The following is a 19,158-nucleotide window of genomic DNA, read 5'->3' as shown; positions in this document are numbered from 1 at the left end:
ATGGTTTTGAAATCCTATCTCAAGGAAAGGCATGAACTGCCCATAGAAATAAATGCTGCAGATTTCTCCTCCTGACTGGTAAAGAGTAGGTACACATATGTAAGCATTCCTCAAAAGTTTGTAGGTTCTTTTAAAGGTCAATAGGAATACATCTATATCAGTACCATTCTACACAACCAATACTAGAAGCTGCATTGAAAACAATGATTATGAGAAATAAAGTGCTTTTAAAGGAAGATATTTAACTATGTAAGGATTTATAACTATGAGGGTGCTTAAAATTCAGGGTTCCTTTAGGATTATTTATCCAAGTGTTATCTTGGTATTGACAACTGTGGCTCTTTGGGGTTGAAATGACAGAACCCCAACTCAAACAAGATTAAGCAAAAAAGAATAAACAACCCACAACTCCTACACCTACAAGGGATAGTGGGTAGCTCCAAATGTTAAGGCAGCACCGCCGGAACCAGGGACATCATCACTTTCTTGGCTCAGCCCGTTCGGCAGAATGGGGGAGATGCCTCAGGCTTCCAGCCATGTCACCCCAGCTTAGCACTACCAGCAGAAAGACGACTTCATTCTCTCAAGGTTTCTATAGCAAAAAGGACCCTCATGGGCCTTGCTTAGATCGTTTGCCCACCCCTGGACCAATTACTGCTGCTGGGTTATGGTTTGTTTGTTTATAAAGGTCAGGTTATGGTTTACTGCACTGGTCCAATCTGGGTCATCCGTATGAACAAGGAGCCGGAATTAAGAAGCACAAGAGGACCACGTGCAATGTGATAAAAGGAGACAGTGCTGCCTAAAATGGGGTAGGAAAATGAACTGGACTGAAAGCTATCTCACCTTGGTCCTTTCAGCCTTGAGGTAGAGGTCTCAGGAGCTTCGGTGCTAACGAGGAGCTTGCAGGCCTGTGAGGGCTGGTTTGCACAACCCTGAGCTGGGCGCTCCTTGGCATCTGGGCTGCACTGGCTTTAGTATTTGCCTGCCTTCTTCAGGTTCTTTCTTCTTAAGCTTTAGAAACTAAACACATGTTCACTTTATCGGTTTATTGTGGGAAACAACATGATGCCATGGAAAGAGAACAATGTGAAGCCAGAAAGCCCCCAGATCCTTGCTCCAGCGTTTACTAGCCTTGAGACCTTTGGCAAATTACTTATGCTCAACGAATCTTAGTTTCACCATCTATAAGGTAAAGTTGCCCACTCCCTTACAAGGTTGCTGGGAAAGACAGGGAATGTATGTAAAGCACAGTGGCTGCTCACTATAGATGTTCAGTTGGTATTGAAGGGGAGGTGCCATAACCTTTGAGCAACCTTAAAGGGCTGGGATCATGTCTAATGCTTGAGGTTCTAGACCAAGGGCTGTGAGGATGAAAGAACAAGACATGGTCCCAGCCCTCACTGGACTTAGAATTTAGTAAGGGAGAAAGTAAAAGTGCCAGAAGAGGTAATATAAGAAAAAAGTGCTGAGACTTCAAAGGAGAAAGGAATTAGGCGTGTGCCAGGAACTTTACCCATATTCCCCATCTAGGGCACCTTGTGTTGCCATTTAACAGATTTAAGCACCAATTACTGTGGCAGAAAAATAGCTCTAACTGCCCAACTTTTGTAATGTATTGAAAAAAGAATATTTAGGGCATTCTGACAAGACATGTACTATATAATACATGCATGATGCCTGGCAGCCCTATCTACATCCCTCACAACAATCCTACAGTCCTACCTATGTATTTATATAAATAAATCCCATTTATTATCTCCATTGTGCAATTGAGGAAATAGATTCAGAGGTGTTGAGTGACTTATCCAAGGCTACAGATAGAATGGGCAGAACTGGGAACCAAGCTCCGATATGGCTCTAAAACTGGAATCTTTACATTACACCGTTCACTTGTCTCAATTCTCAATGACAACAGAAGATTTAGGTTCGAATTCCAGTTCAACCTCTAAATGTATGCCTGGCTCTAGGCCAGTTTCTCCTTCTGCACTTCTGTGCTTCCTCTACAAATAAGCTGACCAAATAGCTAGGTTTCTGTTCATTTCTCTAGAGTTCTGAGAACTACCCAGGCAGTGATTCTCAAAGTGTGGTCCCTGGACCAACAGCAACATCACCTGGGAACTTGTTAAGAAAGTATATTCGTGGCTATGCAGGATGTACTGAATCACACTCTGGGGATGGTCCAGAAATCTCTTAACAAGCTCTCAGGGAGACCCTAATTCAGCATTCTCAGGAATGCTGGTATTGTGATACCTTTTTTCCTCCTCAAAAGTCTATGACTCTCAGTGCATCTCTTCTGAAGCTTTTAAGGCATCTTAGAAACTTGATATTTACATGACAGCCTGGGACTAAAAACGCCAAGTCTTGCTTCCAAATACTTCATTAAACTTCACTCCTTTCTCCAAAGGGTCTAAAGTTACAATCCCTGTCAGTACCATTAATATCCCACCGGAGCCTTCTACTAGATGCTATTTTTAAGTCAGAAGTACCTCCCTCTTCAGGGACTTTCACCCTTTATCCCTCCATCCCTCGCTTTCCCTTTAATCATTCAATACTCTATCCATCTTGTCCCAGACTTATTTAAACAATGCCCACTACTCTCTTAACTCCACAGCCCACAAACATCTCTAATTGTCTCTACTCTGTCCACAAAATGCAAAATGATCCTAGGGTCCTATGGAACCTCATTGACTTCAGTTTGAATATGGCAACATTTAAAAGGGGTGGAACTGAAGTTGACCGATTAGGAACTACAGTTTGCTAAAGGCACTAAAGTGGAAGTGTATTCCACCTAGTAGAACTTTCAAGTCTCCTTCAGTACTTTAAAAATTATTTTTTACTAATTAAAAATTATTTTAGTTTGTTAATCCAAGTCTCCAAAAGACCTTGTATTAACTCTAAAACACTATCATTTTTTTTCAAACATTTAATTCACATATGCCAAGTCCACATATAAATTAGTAAGATTTTACTACAAATTACGTATTAACTTCTTTGCACCATTACTGACTATATATTTTAACTTTAACAGCAACAACAAAAAAAAACCCTTCTCTAAAGCCTACGGACAATGAGAAGGTAGAGCAATTGTCACAGAATATGGAAGTCTTCTATTGGTGATGAAATATACAACCTTCTCCCCTCACTAAAGAGTACAGCCTGAAACAGAAATAGAACAAGTTAAAGATAATGCAAGGTGACATGAAGTTTTAAGACAACTAAAACTAAATGTCGGTCCAAAGTTGTTAAACTCACCACCAAGTGGTGATAACTGGCTACATCAGAATCACCTTGGGGAAATTTTGAAAAGAGACAAATTTTCAATTTCAGAAGTGTTCAGGGTGGGACCAGAATTAGTCTCAGGTGTTTCTAGCACACAACAAATATAAGAACTATTGGCTCAGGGAACAGATCCACTTTAAAATTAATCAGAAGCACCATAGCACAAGCCAATGTAAAAATATGCACGAGATGAGGACCCAATTCAGTAGCTCTTCACCCAGTCACTGAAGCTGACGTAAACACTTTACACGGGACTACACAGATAGCTGGAGCAGGATGGAAAGGAGGTCACTCATTACAGCAACTGTTGGCAGTGTTCTACCTTCTCATTTCCCTGGTCCACTAAGTAGGTTCTCAACTGATGAATTACTGACTTTTCAAACAATTAGACTGCATGGAACAATAGTAGTGAGGATGCATGCTGCTTCTACCAAGCCCACAAGGCCCCAAACATTGGTGACACCAGTGCATCTATATATTATTGAAACAAAAATACCAAGAAATAATTATAAAAGACACACCGGTAGTTTCGGGGGGGAGGGCGGGAGAAGGGTATCACTGATTAATGCTGAGCCTGAACCGCTAAAGGGCTGCAATGCACAATTTGAAAAGTAGACTCACTTCAATACTTCACTTCATAGGTAAGAAAACACAATTCTGTAGATACACCATTTCACCATCTCAACTCAATCTTTGGTGTGACCTTTCATTTAACAAATTCCCTCCATGAAATCCCTCCACAGTATGACCTCAAATGACTTCCAAGCTCTGCATTCCCTTACTGCAGGAGGGCTTCCACCAAAGCACCTAGAACAAGGCCACCAAACCTCTCAACTTATAAGCCCTGTTGCCAAAGAAAGTGACCCATCCTTTCTCCTCAAGTGCAAAAATTTTAAGACAACAAGATTAGGTAGATCACCCATTACATTTTCAATCAACTGGATGAGTCACACAAGAATGCCCATTCTAGCCATAGGTAACCAGGAGGAAAAATAGAGTATATGGGCAGATAATGGATAGATGTACACTAAAAACGATAAAATTATTTTCAGAGACACTTCTCTTGGCTATAACAAATAAATTAGCCTGCTTACAGGTAAAAATCACAATGAGCACCATTATTAATTAAACAATTCCCAAAGCTAGTGATTTTAGCTAAATAATTTTACATTAGAACCTTCTAAGAAGGTTGCTAATAAACTATAAGAAGGCTGCTAATAAACTAAACTATGTCAAAATTTACAAACCGAGTTTTAAAGTCAGGCTTGAAAGCCAAGATAAGCAACTCCTTTGAATAGTTATTACCTCTGACCAAGGCACAAGAATTCACTCAAATAACTTTCATAACCTACCTAAAAATAGGATAGCTCATAAATTTTTTAAACTTCTTCCCTGCTGTGGACAGCCCTTAATCTCTGACTGTAAAACTTAGCAAACTTTGGCATACGCTAATGTTAGTTTTATAAGTTACTAAAAACCTCTCTAAATTAAGCATCAGTTCTCAAATCTGGATAGTTTTCTCATCTGAATGCCTAAACATTTAGGTCACGAATTGAAATATCAGTAGAAAAATATTCATCTTTGGGCAGGTTGTAGAGTTACCACATGGCAAGAAACTGACAAGAAAATTTAAACATTCAGAGCATAAAAATACTTCAGAGCATTATGAATTTTCAACTTAGCACACTTTCCTAAAGTTTAGTATTTCCAACTACAGGAAAAGCAGACTGCTGCAGGATTTTAGATGATTTAAGCTAACTCAAAATTTTCCCAATTCCTGACATCAGTACTAGATTTATATAGTTTTATTATAGTAACAAATAGTTGTTACGGTGGGATCTACAAACATATACAGAATTATTATATTTAAATTCATATAGAACAGTATTTACACTTTTAAGTTACACTTTTGAAATCAGAAGATGAGTCACAGCTTAAATTTTACAACAAAGAAAAGAAAAATACACAACACAAAAACAGTTAACAATAAAAATACAGCTATCTGTTCTCGACACAACACATGGAAACTGTCAGAAAGCTACATCTTCTTAATTTGACTGTCCAAATCATTAAAGTATGGATGATTCAGTGCCAGTTTGCCAGAAATTCGTTTGGCAGGATCATAGACTAACATTTTCTGTGGGAGGAAAAAGATTTTTTAAAAGGTTATTTAAGAAATAAACCATTTAAAAAAAAATCTCCAAAAAGCCTTACTTTTCTACCAATAAGCCATAAGCTAATAATTTTAATGAAAAACTACTAAATGAACATTTCTGTTAGTTTAATACCAAACCACATAAATGTCTTACTTCACCCCCTAGCTCTAAATAATCTATTCCTTAAATCATAGATATCTTGATAACCTCTTTTTGCTATAAATTATGGTTTAAGACACAAGCATTGATAGCTTTAAAACCAAGGCATAAATTCAAGAAAGATTATCTAGTTAATTATATTTACTTTGAGAATTAAATGGCCCTCTGAGTTATTTACAGCATTCCTGAAGTGGTGGCAATTAACTATAGAGGTTTCGAATGTAGCTTCCAGCAAGTTCCAAATAAAAACAAAACCAGAGTGCAATGTGTTATAAACATAGTTTAAATGAGTCACTAAATGAATTATGGTCAGACAACCTAGTATTAAAGTTTATTTACACATTAACAGAAAAGGCTGAATAAAGTTAAAATTTATCTTAAAGAAATATTATTAATCTTAAAGAAAACTAAATCAATAAGCAGACCCAGAGATACTTTTACTATCTAGTTACCATTTGAGCTCTTATTATATAGCTAGCACTCTATTAAGTGCTTTGTACGTTTCATGTTACTTAATCCTCACAAAAAAAGGTAGGAATTAGTCCCACTTTACAAATAAGAACTTTGAGGCTCAAAGAGGTTAAGGAACCTGCGCAAGTTCGTAGAGATTAAGAGTGATAAAGCTGAAATTTTAAACCAAGACTGACTTATGATTTACAGCAGTGATTGTCAACTTGGTGAGACTCTGCCCCTCAGGGGACATGTGGCAAAGTGTGGAGACATCTGGGGTTGTCACAACTGGGAGGAATGTGTTAATGGCATCTATAGGACAGACGACTGGGATGCTGTTAAATACCTTACAATGTACAGGACAGCCTCCAGCAGCAAAGAATGAGCCAGTCCAAGATGTCAATACTGGCTAGACTAAGGAACCATGATTGACAGTATGTTTTTCATTTCATTAACTAAAGTGAAATTCTTCATGTTCAAGAATCACGGAAGTTAAAAAGACAGACTGGGCCAGGAATATAGAAGGCCTTTTACATCATATCATCAATATTAATGTACAAAATATCTGAGTGGCAGTAAAGGATCTTGGACTGCACTTGTAAGCATTTGGGAACTCTAAGCTGAATTTGGTGGCATGATTTATAAATTGTGAAGGGGCCCAAAGATCAGTTTGAACATGTGTATGATGATATAGCAGCAGATTTTTTTTCCTTTTTTTAGTAACCTGTCAAAATCTTTTTTTTTTTTTTTTTTTTTTGCAATCACATTACCTGAGATTCATAAAAACTAGTCCCTTCTAAAATCCCAGTATTGGACTTCCCTTGTGGTGCAGTGGCTAAGAATCTGCCTGCCAATGCAGGGGACACAGGTTCGATCCCTGGTCCGGGAAGATCCCACATGCCATGGAGCAACTAAGCCCGTACCCCACAACTACTGAGCCTGTGCTCTAGAGCCCGCAAGCCACAACTACTGAGCCTGCGTGCCACAGCTACTGAAGCCCGCGCACCTAGAGCCTGTGCTCTGCAACAAGAGAAGCCACTGCAATGAGAAGCCCGCGCACCGCAATGAAAAGTAACTCCCGCTCACTGCAACTAGAGAAAGCCCGTGTGCAGCAACGAAGACCCAATGCAGCCAAATAATAAATAAAAATAAATTAAAAAATAAGTTTAAAAAGAAAAGAAAAGAAAAGAAAATCTCAGTATTTAAATACTGTTCTGAAACAAATTTCCTGAGGCAGGTCTAGGACAATTTTTTATCCTAAAAAAATTTTTTTTTGTCTTGTTTTTAAAGAACACAACTGTTTAGTTGGGAACAGCAACGTAACAGAGGGGAAAGGTTTTAAGAACTACATTCGTCCTTCTGTTAACCTGTGTGATGTGGAAACAAGGCAAAGTAAGAAATGGGAATTCATGCAGTAAAGACTTTAAAAATGAAAACGACTGTGTCTAAACTAAAAAGCAGTAAATACTGAGACAAAAAACCTGGAGAGGAAGGCCACGCCAAGCCCACAACTTAAAGGTCTCATCCTCTCCTTCAGAGTATCTACAGCTACCTATCAGATTAAAAACAAGTGAACAAGGGCTTCCCTGGTGGCGCAGTGGTTAAGAATCCGCCTGCCAATTTAGGAGACATGGGTTCGAGCCCTGGTCCAGGAAGATCCCACATGCCATGGAACAACTAAGCCCGTGCGCCACAACTACTGAGCCTGCGCTCTAGAGCTCACGAGCCACAACTACTGAAGCCCATGCGCCTAGAGCCCGTGCTCTGCAACAAGAGAATCCACCACAATGAGAAGCCCACGCACTGCAACAAAGAGAAGCCCCCACTCACCGCAACTAAAGAAAGCCCGCGCGCAGCAACGAAGACCCAACGCAGCCAATAAACAAATAAATAAATCTATATATTAAAAAAAGTGAACAAATGCCAAATCCTCCTCTCAAAACCACTAGTGTTTTTTGTATCTAAAATGGAGCTAGTAATGTGCTCGCTTTGGCAATAAACAATAACAGACATAATAGTTATGTGCCTGGCTCAGTATACAGTGGTTTTCTTCCTATTTCCTACGTGAAAGAAAGAATTAAGTACATTCAGAATCATGCACAGTGTTAAAGTCAATATAAAGGGCATTCCTTACTGAGAGCAGATCCAAGCCATTCTCATCCAAGTTTTTGACATGGGATGCTAAGCTTCCTGGTTTCCACTTGGGAAACGTATTCTTATAGTCCTGTAAAGATTCCACTTCTGGCCACACTTCATTATTGGGAGTACCCAAAGCTCTAAAAAGCCATAGCAAAACAAAAACTTATGGTTAAAGTATAAACATAATTCTCGTTATATACATGTTAATTTAAAAGTTCTTAGTAGCTCAAGTATAACACAAAAATACCTGAAAATTCTGAAGAGTTGATCGATTTCTGAATCCCCATGGAAAAGTGGTTTCTTAGTTGCTAATTCAGCAAATATGGTACCTATACTCCAAATGTCAACTGGAGTTGAGTAGCGAGCTGACCCCAGCAATACTTCTGGAGATCTATACCAGAGTGTTACTACCTATTACAAAGAAAATATCTTACTTGGAATAAATGTGGCATGTTAAATTACCTAAATGTAAACATTTCTATTTCATTAGGACTGTCCTTTAGAATGCTGCTTGATTGCCTCTGATAATAGTGTTTAAAAGTCAATTAACTATACACAATACTAAATGTTAGATAAATAATGAAGTATTTCTAAGTTATATTCATTAGGGGGGAAAAGAAAAAAGCATTCCAAGTCTTTTCAAATCATTAAAATGCGAGGATCAAAATAGCCAAGTTAGCCTTCACTTACAAAAAAAAAAAAAAAAAGCCCAATGATAACGGATTTGGGGTTGACACTGTACAAGTGCATGTAGCGATTACATGCTAAAATCACAACTAAGTCAAACAACAGTTTATTAGTAGTCTAGCACCAATCTACTATTTTAGCATATCTAATTTATCACATTGGAGGTCAGTGGCATATGTTTAAGCCAATGGAAACCAAATAATCTTTATTTATAGAGCCATGGGAAAAATGATAAAAAGGAATAATTAAAAGAAGCCAAGACATTTGACCAGATCAGCACTGTCATTAAGTTTTGATCTGGAGGAAGTCTTTGGGCAGAAGCGTAGACAACTCCACAGAAGACAAGGTTTCCCAATAATCCTTAACTATGTGAGTCAACATTCCCTTTCCCTCCAGAACTAGCAAACAAAATGCCAAGTCATCAATATAACACAGACAAAACTTGGTTATATTTAGAAGCTTCTAAATACATCTGAAACAGTAGCACTTAAGCAACAAAACCTGTCTTTTAACCAATCTTATTGTTTCAAGAGAGGATCCAATCAAGAGACAGAAATCTCATGGTAATTTGAATGGGGAAAGTTTACTGTAAAGGATTAGTAACTATAACAGAAGATTGGAAGATTTATATTGACTAGTAAGAATAATGACTCCTTCCTGTAATGCCTCTCCAGCACCCTCTACGGTCAAAGCGTAACATCACAGCAACTGGCAAAAGAAAAATACTCAAAAGGTTCCAGATACATTTTCACATAGCAGGCAATGAAGGATAACTTTGGAGCAGAGAGGCAATAAACTGATACTGGCACAGAGTGGAAATCTTTCTGATTGAGTATTTCTTTCTTGACTTAAAGAATATAGAAAACAATCCTGCAATCACACGTAACAAAAGCACCAAAAAACATACCTCATGTGTATATACTCTAATAGGTATTCCAAAAGCTCTGGCAAGGCCAAAATCTGCCAGTTTAATTGTTCCTTTATCATCAATCAATAGATTTTGAGGTTTTAAGTCTCTGTGTAGAACTCTTCTAGAGTGACAAAACACAATCCCTTGTAGGATTTGGTACAAATAACTCTGGAAGAAGGAACCATAAGTTAGAAAGTTAACTATACCATTTAACAATTTTCTAAATAATCTTGGTGGCTTTCTTTCAAAGACATGAGAAATTATAATGCAGAGAAATAAGCAATTTACAAAAAAAGTTCTCAAGCAATTTGAGACTAACAGGAAGTATTTGGAGGTGGGAAGCCCATTTATATAAGGTATTCATGTTTGTATACCTATGACAAAGATATTCACCTTATGGGCACATCTTTATGAACTCACTTATTCTTCTTTTACTTATTTTGGTCCTTAATTCTTAAGTCATAAGTTAGTTTTCTATATAGAAATTTTCTTAAACTTTTGTTTTATATAATTATAGCATCTCTATTTCTACCTTGAATAAGGTTAGTCTTTTCCATTTCAGCCTTTTATATTTACATATTCATTTCCTCTTTGGAGACATTGGTCACAGACTCCAAAAGAAACAACAAAGAGAATATTATGACTGTGTATTTAAAGTGATACAATTATCGCAAAATGCTGTTTGGTAAGTTCAGAGAAGTGTTTTATAAGATACTTGTTGCCAACACAATGTAATTGACATTTGAAGCAACATGGATATTACAGAAATAGAAAATATACATAGTTACAGTGTTGACTTATAAAGTTCAAAATTACAAAATACATAAAATCAATCAGTTGGAACAACTGGCTAGCCATTTGGAAAAAAATTAAGAACCCTCGGTCTTACACCAAAATAAAACTTTGATCCATCTAGAATTTAAGGCAAAAGTAGGGGGTGGGGGTAATCTACTAGAACTACTAGAAAAACATTGTCATGTATTGTTCTAATACATGTGATCTTTGAGTGAGGAAGACTTAAATAAGACATAAAAAATCTCAAAGTCCAAAAGTCATGTATAAGATTGTTAAATTATAAAAATTACTAACGGTGTACTCCATTAACAAATCAAAAGACAAAAAAAAAAGGAATAAAAGAACTATTATCAACGTGTTACCGATAAGAGACTCTTAGAAACCAGTGAAAAAAATATCCTAACAGGATCATCAGTGAAGAATATGTATAGGCTGTTTATAAAATGGCTAAGAAATGAAAAAATGTTAAGTGACATGCAAAATGATATTAGTCTTTTTCACATAATAGATTATTATCAAAAAGACTGATAAAAACAAGTTTCGACAGTGAGGTATTAAAAGAAAATACACACCATGATGTTTAAGAGTAAATTGCTCTAATTTTTTAAAGGGCAAATGACACTCTCTATCAAGATTTTAAGTGTAAATAAACATCTTCAACCCATTGATTCCACCTGTGAGAATCCATCCTATAAAGATGTATATGAAGATATAAAGATATTCACTGCAGCACTGATCATAAGGGCATGAATCACCAAGCTGGAAAACAATTTCAATGTCCACCAGTGTGGAACTGGTTTACCTAACTGTATCAAAAATTAGGAAGACGAGGGCTTCCCTGGTGGCGCAGTGGTTGAGAGTCCGCCTGCCAATGCAGGGGACACGCGTTCGTGCCCCAGTCCGGGAAGATCCCACATGCCGCGGAGCGGCTGGGCCCGTGAGCCATGGCCGCTGGGCCTGTGCGTCCGGAGCCTGTGCTCCGCAACGGGAGAGGCCACAACAGTGAGAGGCCCGCGTACCGCAAAAAAAAAAAAAAATTAGGAAGACGGGCTTCCCTGGTGGCGCAGTGGTTGGGGGTCTGCCTGCCGACGCAGGGGACATGGGTTCGTGCCCCGGTCCGGGAGGATCCCACATGCCGCGGAGCGGCTGGGCCTGTGAGCCATGGCCGCTGAGCCTGCGCGTCCGGAGCCTGCGCGTCCAGAGCCTGTGCTCCGTAACGGGAGAGGCCACAGCAGTGAGGCCCACATACCGCAAAAAAAAAAAAAAAGGAAGACATCTTGATCAAAGTGGAATTGAAGAAAAAAAATCATAGTGGGGATTTCCCTACGAGGTGATATTACAAGGAATACTCATTACAGTTACATTAAGACATAGATGGATGTCAAAAATAAATGTTTCTGAGTAAAAAAAAAAAAAAAATTAGAAAGACAGGTAGACCTATGGTCGAATAATGTTTTACACAGAAGAAGGGAAAGTAATGCATACATATATATATAAATATATATAATCCCATTTTTATAAAAACAGTAGATGTATATACACATACAAAGTTGACATATGAGTATCTCTAAGATTACTAATAAAACAATGGCTACACAGGGAGATCAGCTCCGTGCTTTGAGACCACCTAGAGGGGTAGGATAGGGAGAGTAGGAGGGAGACGCAAGAGGGAGGGGTTATGGGGATATATGTATATGTATAGCTGATTCACTTTCTTATACAGCAGAAACTAACACAGCAATGTAAAGCAATTATACCCCAATAAAGATATTAAAAAAAAAAAAGAATACCTACCTCTGAGGAGAGGTTTGGTAGAGATGGTGTAAGGATAATTACACATTTAAAATTTAAATGAAATTTAATGTCTAAAATAAATTAACCAAAATATATTCAAAACCAGAATAAAATGAAACCACCTGCCACCATCACCCTGCCCCAGGCTTTTGCTACTTTGTTTTACACGTACCTGACTGCCAAATAAAGACCAGGATATCCTAGCTTCCAACAATGTAATATGTACTTATTACTTTTATGTTATCTCAGGCACTACTTTTCACTTTACAGCTAGAAGCACTATCTAGTAATAAAATGGATAACCGTTAACAACCTAACCCATAGACTAACTGTGTGGGAGAAAACGAAATATTCTTTTCTTCCTTGTTCTACTTTTCTAACACTTTTTCCAAGCACATTTTCATGAAACACAGGGACTTCTACAGAGTAAACACTTTACATTCACAGTGGAAAAATACTAATAAAATTAGGCAAGATTCTTACCTTAACAAGTGAAGGATCCATGAACTGACCAGGAGGGATAGAATCCAAGTATTTCTTGAGATCCATGGAAAGGAATTCAAAGATGAGATATAACCTGGAATCCTGCATAAGCACATCTTGAAGACTGAAGAATAATTATATGAAAATTTAAAACTCTAACATTTTTGACCTCTCACAAAATAAAACTATTTCTATACATTTCACAGTTGCTGTTACAAAAAGTAGGGCCATAAGAAATTTTACTATACTGTTTTGGGAAAGAAGAGGTGGTAGCTTCCCTAGTTGTGAAAACCGTAGCACTAAATTAGAATTTGAGAAAGGAACCTCAGGGCAGCAACTGAAAAGTAAGGCATATTATATTAGGCGCTAACTGGCAAGCGGCTTCTACTCCAGAAGAACATATCTAGGTTGACTGCTTGTTGCTCAGAGCTTGTCTTTCCATTGAGGTAAATAATAGAAACAAACCTTACTAGTTGCTCACTATCTCTAGCCCCAGAAAAATGCAGTTAAATCCTAATTTGGAAAGATGCCAGTCCAAATACTTGGAAAGAAAAACTTTTTCTTCATCTGACCTATCTACCTGTCTCAGGTCTCTGATTAAGGAGTCTTTAAGGATCAGAGCTCTCAGAGTGGGAGCAGTGTCAAAGCTCTGTGAAAAGGACTTCCTTTTCTCCTTTGACCAGTTTACCCTGATTTTCCAGCCCCCACTACTAATCTTCATCACCAAGCTCCTCTAACTCTGTTCCTGCTTTACCAGCCTCTTTTTTTCTATGCCCAGCATTCTCAGTGAACAAAAATAGTAGGGTTCTAGTCAGCTCAGAAAGGTTAGACCAGAAATTAAGCAAATGTAAAAGTTTCCACAATGAAATTCACATTTGAAATAGTATGCAGAAAAGGATTCAAATTCAGATATTACACCATACCTGACTATATTTGGATGACGAAGTTCTTTTAATAGAGATATTTCCCGAATTGCGGTACTAGGAACTCCTTCCTCTTCACTTTCTAGTCTGATTTTCTTCATGGCTACCACTTGACCTGTAGTTTTGTGTCTACCCTTATACACAACTCCATAGGTACCTGAAATACACAAAGTGTCTGCTATGTGACAACCTCCACAAACTAAAAAAGGTTTTAAAAATGATTGAATTCCATAAGGTGTCACATGATAGAAATGTCTGCTGTGGCCAGATAGGAAGCATCTTAGTCATCATTATACCCTCATCACTTCCAAAACAACACTGAAGGTAACTAAAACCTATCATGTCTGTAGTTTAGAGAATTCATATAGTCATCACAGGTTTCCCATACATTTAAATTACCAGTAATTTTCCAGCACATTTTAGAGAAAAAGGATCGTTTGCAGATTGGAATGTATCTCCTGTCAGATATCCTACCTGGCAACAAGGTAGGCATAAAATACAGTGTAAAGATTTGGGTTCAGGAAATATTACTAACAGGAGTCACTGTGACACTTTCAGAAAACTTCATATAGAGTGCTTCGTACATTTCAAATATATAGTCAACAATCCTCATCTAGAAAAGAATGAGGATAAAATATTTTATTAAATATTTGATCTATTCAAGCTCATATTATCTACTATATAGCAGAAAGCCTCACATCCATTTGGAAGTTGAGAACACTGATTCTTATATATGGGCTTCAGATAATGAGCAACAATGTCAATATTGACATTGACAGGGATCCTGGAGTGGATCCCACTCAGGAAGATCAGTCATTTGCATAATATAGTCAAATAAACTGTTAATGGTAAATTCAGAACTTTTTAAAGTATGCTTACCTCTCCCTCAAGTGTACAACATTCACCTGGTCCTAAAATTTACTCATAACAACTACTGATTAACTTATAGCAAACACTAGATATGCATTTTAAAAAATATATTTATTTATTTATTTGGTTGCACTGGGTCTTAGTTTTAGCTTGCTGGTTCCTTAGTTGCAGCACGCAGGATCCTTAGTTGTGGCTTGCAAACTCTCAGTTGAGGCATGCATGTGTGATCTAGTTCCCTGACCAGGGATCGAACCCAGGCCCCCCGCATTGGGAGCGCAGTCTTAACCACTGTGCCATCGCTTAGATTCCTTGATATGTACTGAATTGAGTTTTAGACATCACACGTGCTCTACGGCTCTCTTCTGACTCTTTCTGAACCATATCACTTCTCAATGAACTACTGGAAGAGAGTTCTAGTTAAACAGAGCACAGTGATTCCACTGGTTAATTACCAAAAATTATTTGTGACATACAAGGTATGTGCTCTGAAATGAACTAAGCATTATAAAATTTTAAAATGTTCGATATGGACAAGTTATGGAGACTGAACGGTAAAGAGAAAAACCTTTGATCAACAAGTGTTTACAGAGTGCCTACTAAATACCAACTAAGGTTCCACATCATGGATATAGCTATGTTCTCTATAATCTAAAAAGACATTTCCTTGAGACAGGAAGAAGTTCCAAGACTAATGTAACAACACTCAGATTTTTGTTATTCAGAAGAAACCAGAGAACAACTTTGTAATAACTGAAATAAAAAAAGTCTGGATATATTTAAGAAATGAATTGGGCTGTCAAAAACTCAATGTCAAAGGGGAAATGTCAGGGGAACAAAAACGTTCACAATTCTGAAATGTGAACACTTTTGTGTTTTATTATGCAGAGAACATATGTATTAATGCACTAATACACTGTTAGATGTACCTGAAAGACGGGATTTAAAAAAACTAATTAGTTAATTAATTTTTTAATTTTTGGCTGCATTGGGTCTTCGTTGCTGCGCACAAGCTTTCTCTCTAGTTGGGGCGAGCAGGGGCTACTCTTCGTTGCAGTGCGCGGGCTTCTCATTGCGGTGGCTTCTCTTGTTGCAGAGCACGGGCTCTAGGCGCACGGGCTTCAGTAGTTGTGGCTCGCGGGCTCTAGAGCGCAGGCTCAGTAGTTGTGGCACACGGGCTTAGTTGCTCCACGGCATGTGGGATCATCCCAGACCAGGGCTCGAACCCGTGTCCCCTGCATTGGCAGGCGGATTCTTAACCACTGTGCCACCAGGGAGGTCCCAAAGATTGGATTTTAATGAATATTTACATGTCTTCATGTCAAGGATGTTACAGCATCATTAAATCATTTTGTAAAAATCCTTTTATATTATTGAAACCACTCACCTTCTCCAATTTTCTCTATTTTGGTATAGTCTTCCATAGTTAATCAATGGGTATGGTAGATCCTAAAATGAGAGGAAAAGCTGATTTGATTACATGTCACTAACTCAAAGCGTGCTTTTACGTTATTAATGAGATACTATAAGTAAAGCATTTCCCACAGTACCTAGTGCAGTATTAATTTTCCATGAATATTAGCTATTATATTAAAACAATAGTTAGAAGGGAAAGAACTCAAAGACTCTCCCACCCTTCTTAGCTTCTGAAACATTGGAAATATTTGTATATCCTATACCAGTGTAACATTTAGCCTCTTCCAAATTAACCCTCAAATTTACACATGGACTTACCTATTCTTCCCAAACAAATCCCAGATGTTCTCTTTATGTAACACTTCTAAGGAGCACCAGTGTGTGCCAGAGTTATACCCAAATATTTTAACGTGTTTCAACTTGCTCGAGTGACAGGTTTAATCTTTCTCCTGTTGTCAGCAGTCACATAACACAAACATGACAAAAAGTTTCAAGGTACTTTTTGTAAGGTAGGAAAGATCACTAAGCACTCTAAAAGAAAAAGTGCAATTCCACACATAAAATCTAATTATACCCCACACAAATGTCAAGAACAAAGTAAAAAACCATATACTTGAATCACAAAGAATGGTAAAAAAAATAAAAAGAGCTAAAATGACAACCAGATACTCAAGACTTCCTGTTAAGTCTTGGCTGGTAAGTTTGCAAGGAAACAATAGCTCCAGCAGCCCAAAGCATCATTTTATGATACATCACCGATGAAACCATATATAAAGGTCACTGAGCCTGCGGTTATATTGACCCTCAAGTTATGTTTCTCACAGTCTTCTTCAAAATCATTCCCGAAATAAGTAGAGATAAATCTTTTTAAATGAACAAAATTGCACTACCCTGGCTATCTTAAAAATGGTTAATTTTACAAATGACAGTGGACGATTAGGATAATTATCTTTTCTTCAATATCCAGATGTAATATGCCTAAAGCACAATGAAATTGCTGAGCTCACTTTAAACAAATAACTGAAAACCAACCCAATTTCAAAGCTTACTCTTCCACCCTTTCCTGGTTGTAACTATTTTAAATAAAGGATGCGGCCTCAGCGTACCTTTTGAATGCCCCCTGTGCTACCCGTGGCAGGATGTAAAATACCAGCGGCTTAATCCACCCAGAGACCTCCAGGTCTTTAGAGGAAGCAAGACGTGCACACTGGTAACTTCAGTATTAAATAAAAATTGATTAAAGGATTTAAAAACACACGTTTCTAACTCTCGGCATTTCTTAGATTTGCACTTTTTGCCAATTCCATAGAATGTAACCACCGCCAAGCATAAAATAAAAACGACGACGACAACAACAACAAAAAATCCAAGTTCTCTAGTGTTCTATGCCTTGGCTAAGTGTTCTTAAACGCTCTAGGAGGGCTAGGGTCATGGGCACAGAGGCAGGCCTGAGAAGGTCCACAAGGTAGTTCAGCCGATCGGTTTTCCCGGGACAGCCTGTGATTGGGAACGGGCGCGGGTACCTGGCCCAGGTACGGTCTTGCTTTCCACCCCCGGAGGGGAGGGCAGGACGCACCGCGGACGGGCGGGAGCTGCAGGGCCGAGGGCCGAGCCTGGCACTCTGCAAGCGCTCGGCGTCGTCCAACCAAGGCACGGATTTGGCTTCAATCAGGACCCGGGAGCCTCCTCAGCCACCCGCGTGACCCCAGACTGCAACTCCAAGGCCAGAGCAACCTCAGCCCTGCCGGAGTAACCCCGCCGGGGCTGCGCTCCCACAAGCCTCCCGCTAGAGCCGGCCGGCGTCGCTCCCACGCCCAGGCCCCGGACCCCAGGTGAAGGCCCGGCCTGGCCGCACGCAGACACCAGCTGCCCAGACCCCAGCCGCCTAATTATCACCCGGTTCCGTAATACTCCCCCTCCGAGGCCCACGAGTCGACGCCGGCCTGCCGAGTCGACGCCCCATAGGCATGACCCTGACCCCGGCAACTCTACCCGGCTTATTATCCCCCGGCGAAAGCGGCGGCGGCTATCACGTCAGCGGCGCTCTCCCCTAACTTCCAAGCGCCAGCTTTGAAGAGAAGTGCGAGCAGTTTCAAACTCACCGCGCTAAAGGGTCCTGGATTCACCAATCAGGTAGCCCGTAGACTTTCAAAGGAGCCAATCAGGGCCCAGCTTCCCTTAGGCTGGGCGTCCCGGGTGGCTAGAGCGCGAAAGGCGGAGGAAACGGCGGCTGGAGAAAAAGCAGGAGGGCGGGCGCCCACTGAGTCTGAGCGCAAGCGCCGTCTTTCATTGCAAGAAAGTGTCGTCTTACTGTTTCTAGTCATCAGAAACCTGCTGTTCGCTCTGGGTTGGTTTTTTTCCCCCTCCCAATATTGGCACAATTAAAATTTATTGTACTCAAATAGCTCATCACAAAAGCGATACTACACGTAATCCAAATCCCATTACTTTCACTTCTAATACTTAAAGCTAGTGTGTATTTATGTTTTTCTAAATTAATGATTCTCAGGCTGGACCAAAGGAGCACATTTCGGTTACCTTAAGAAGGAGATAACAGAAAGCTAGGAAAGATGTCCTCAAAAATGTAAAGAAAGTTTTCCTATATATATAGATATAGGACTTAGATATCTTTTTTTACATTACACACACACATATATATATGGCTGTGCTATATTTTTACCTCACATTTTATTTTAAATTTTTAATCTATTTAACATTTTATTTAAAAATTAAAATAAAATTTTTCTTTTAAAAAATTTTAAAATATTCTCACATCAGAATTTTAAATGTTCTTTAAAACACAAAAATTTGCACTTCTGCGGGGGAAGAAAAAGAGATCTAAATTACACTTTAAATAATCCAGTATCCCCAAATTCTTTCGTTGCCCTCCAATGTATCCTAAAGAGAGATTACTGCACTTGAACATCATTGTGAAGTCTTTAAGAAAATAAAAAAGTAGAGCTTCCCTGGTGGCGCAGTGGTTGAGAGTCCGCCTGCCGATGCAGGGGACGCGGGTTCGTGCCCCAGTCCGGGAGGATCCCACATGCTGCAGAGCGGCTGGGCCCATGAGCCATGGCCACTGAGCCTGCACGTCCGG

The 19,158-nt window shown here is 39.0% G+C and overlaps 1 protein-coding gene across 2 annotated transcripts; it reads right to left on the bottom strand.

Annotated features, from left to right (window-relative positions):
* Positions 1 to 933: 933 nt before the first annotated feature.
* On the bottom strand, positions 934 to 18,153 carry CDK1 (cyclin dependent kinase 1). 2 transcript variants are annotated; one of them, XM_081249446.1, is made up of 8 exons: positions 18,054 to 18,153; positions 16,033 to 16,094; positions 13,779 to 13,935; positions 12,856 to 12,979; positions 9,781 to 9,951; positions 8,434 to 8,597; positions 8,182 to 8,323; positions 934 to 5,419 (listed from the first exon to the last, which is right to left on the bottom strand). In XM_081249446.1, the coding sequence occupies exons 2-8, from the start codon at positions 16,067 to 16,069 to the stop codon at positions 5,321 to 5,323; spliced, it is 894 nt and encodes a 297-aa protein (XP_081105572.1). In that variant the 5' UTR covers positions 16,070 to 16,094; positions 18,054 to 18,153; the 3' UTR covers positions 934 to 5,320. The 2 variants fall into 2 exon arrangements, with proteins under 2 accessions (XP_081105572.1, XP_081105573.1); XM_081249447.1 differs by lacking the exon at positions 18,054 to 18,153 and adding an exon at positions 16,380 to 16,510.
* Between the last annotated feature and the right edge of the window lie 1,005 nt (positions 18,154 to 19,158).

Source organism: Mesoplodon bidens (assembly GCF_964165515.1).
Source record: "Mesoplodon bidens genome assembly, chromosome: 1".
Lineage (NCBI taxonomy): Eukaryota > Metazoa > Chordata > Mammalia > Artiodactyla > Ziphiidae > Mesoplodon > Mesoplodon bidens.
The sequence above is the reverse complement of the archived record's forward strand: the minus strand, read 5'-3'. Positions and strand labels throughout refer to the sequence as shown.

Coding starts and splice junctions, on each gene's coding strand:
- CDK1 (XM_081249446.1), bottom strand. CDS start 16,069: ATGGAAGACTATACCAAAATAGAGAAAATTGGAGAAG. Junction 12,980..13,778: donor CGTCATCCAAATATAGTCAG/GTATGGTGTAAT, acceptor ATTATTCTTCAG/TCTTCAAGATGTGCTTATGC. Junction 9,952..12,855: donor TGGATCCTTCACTTGTTAAG/GTAAGAATCTTG, acceptor TCCTTCTTCCAG/AGTTATTTGTACCAAATCCT.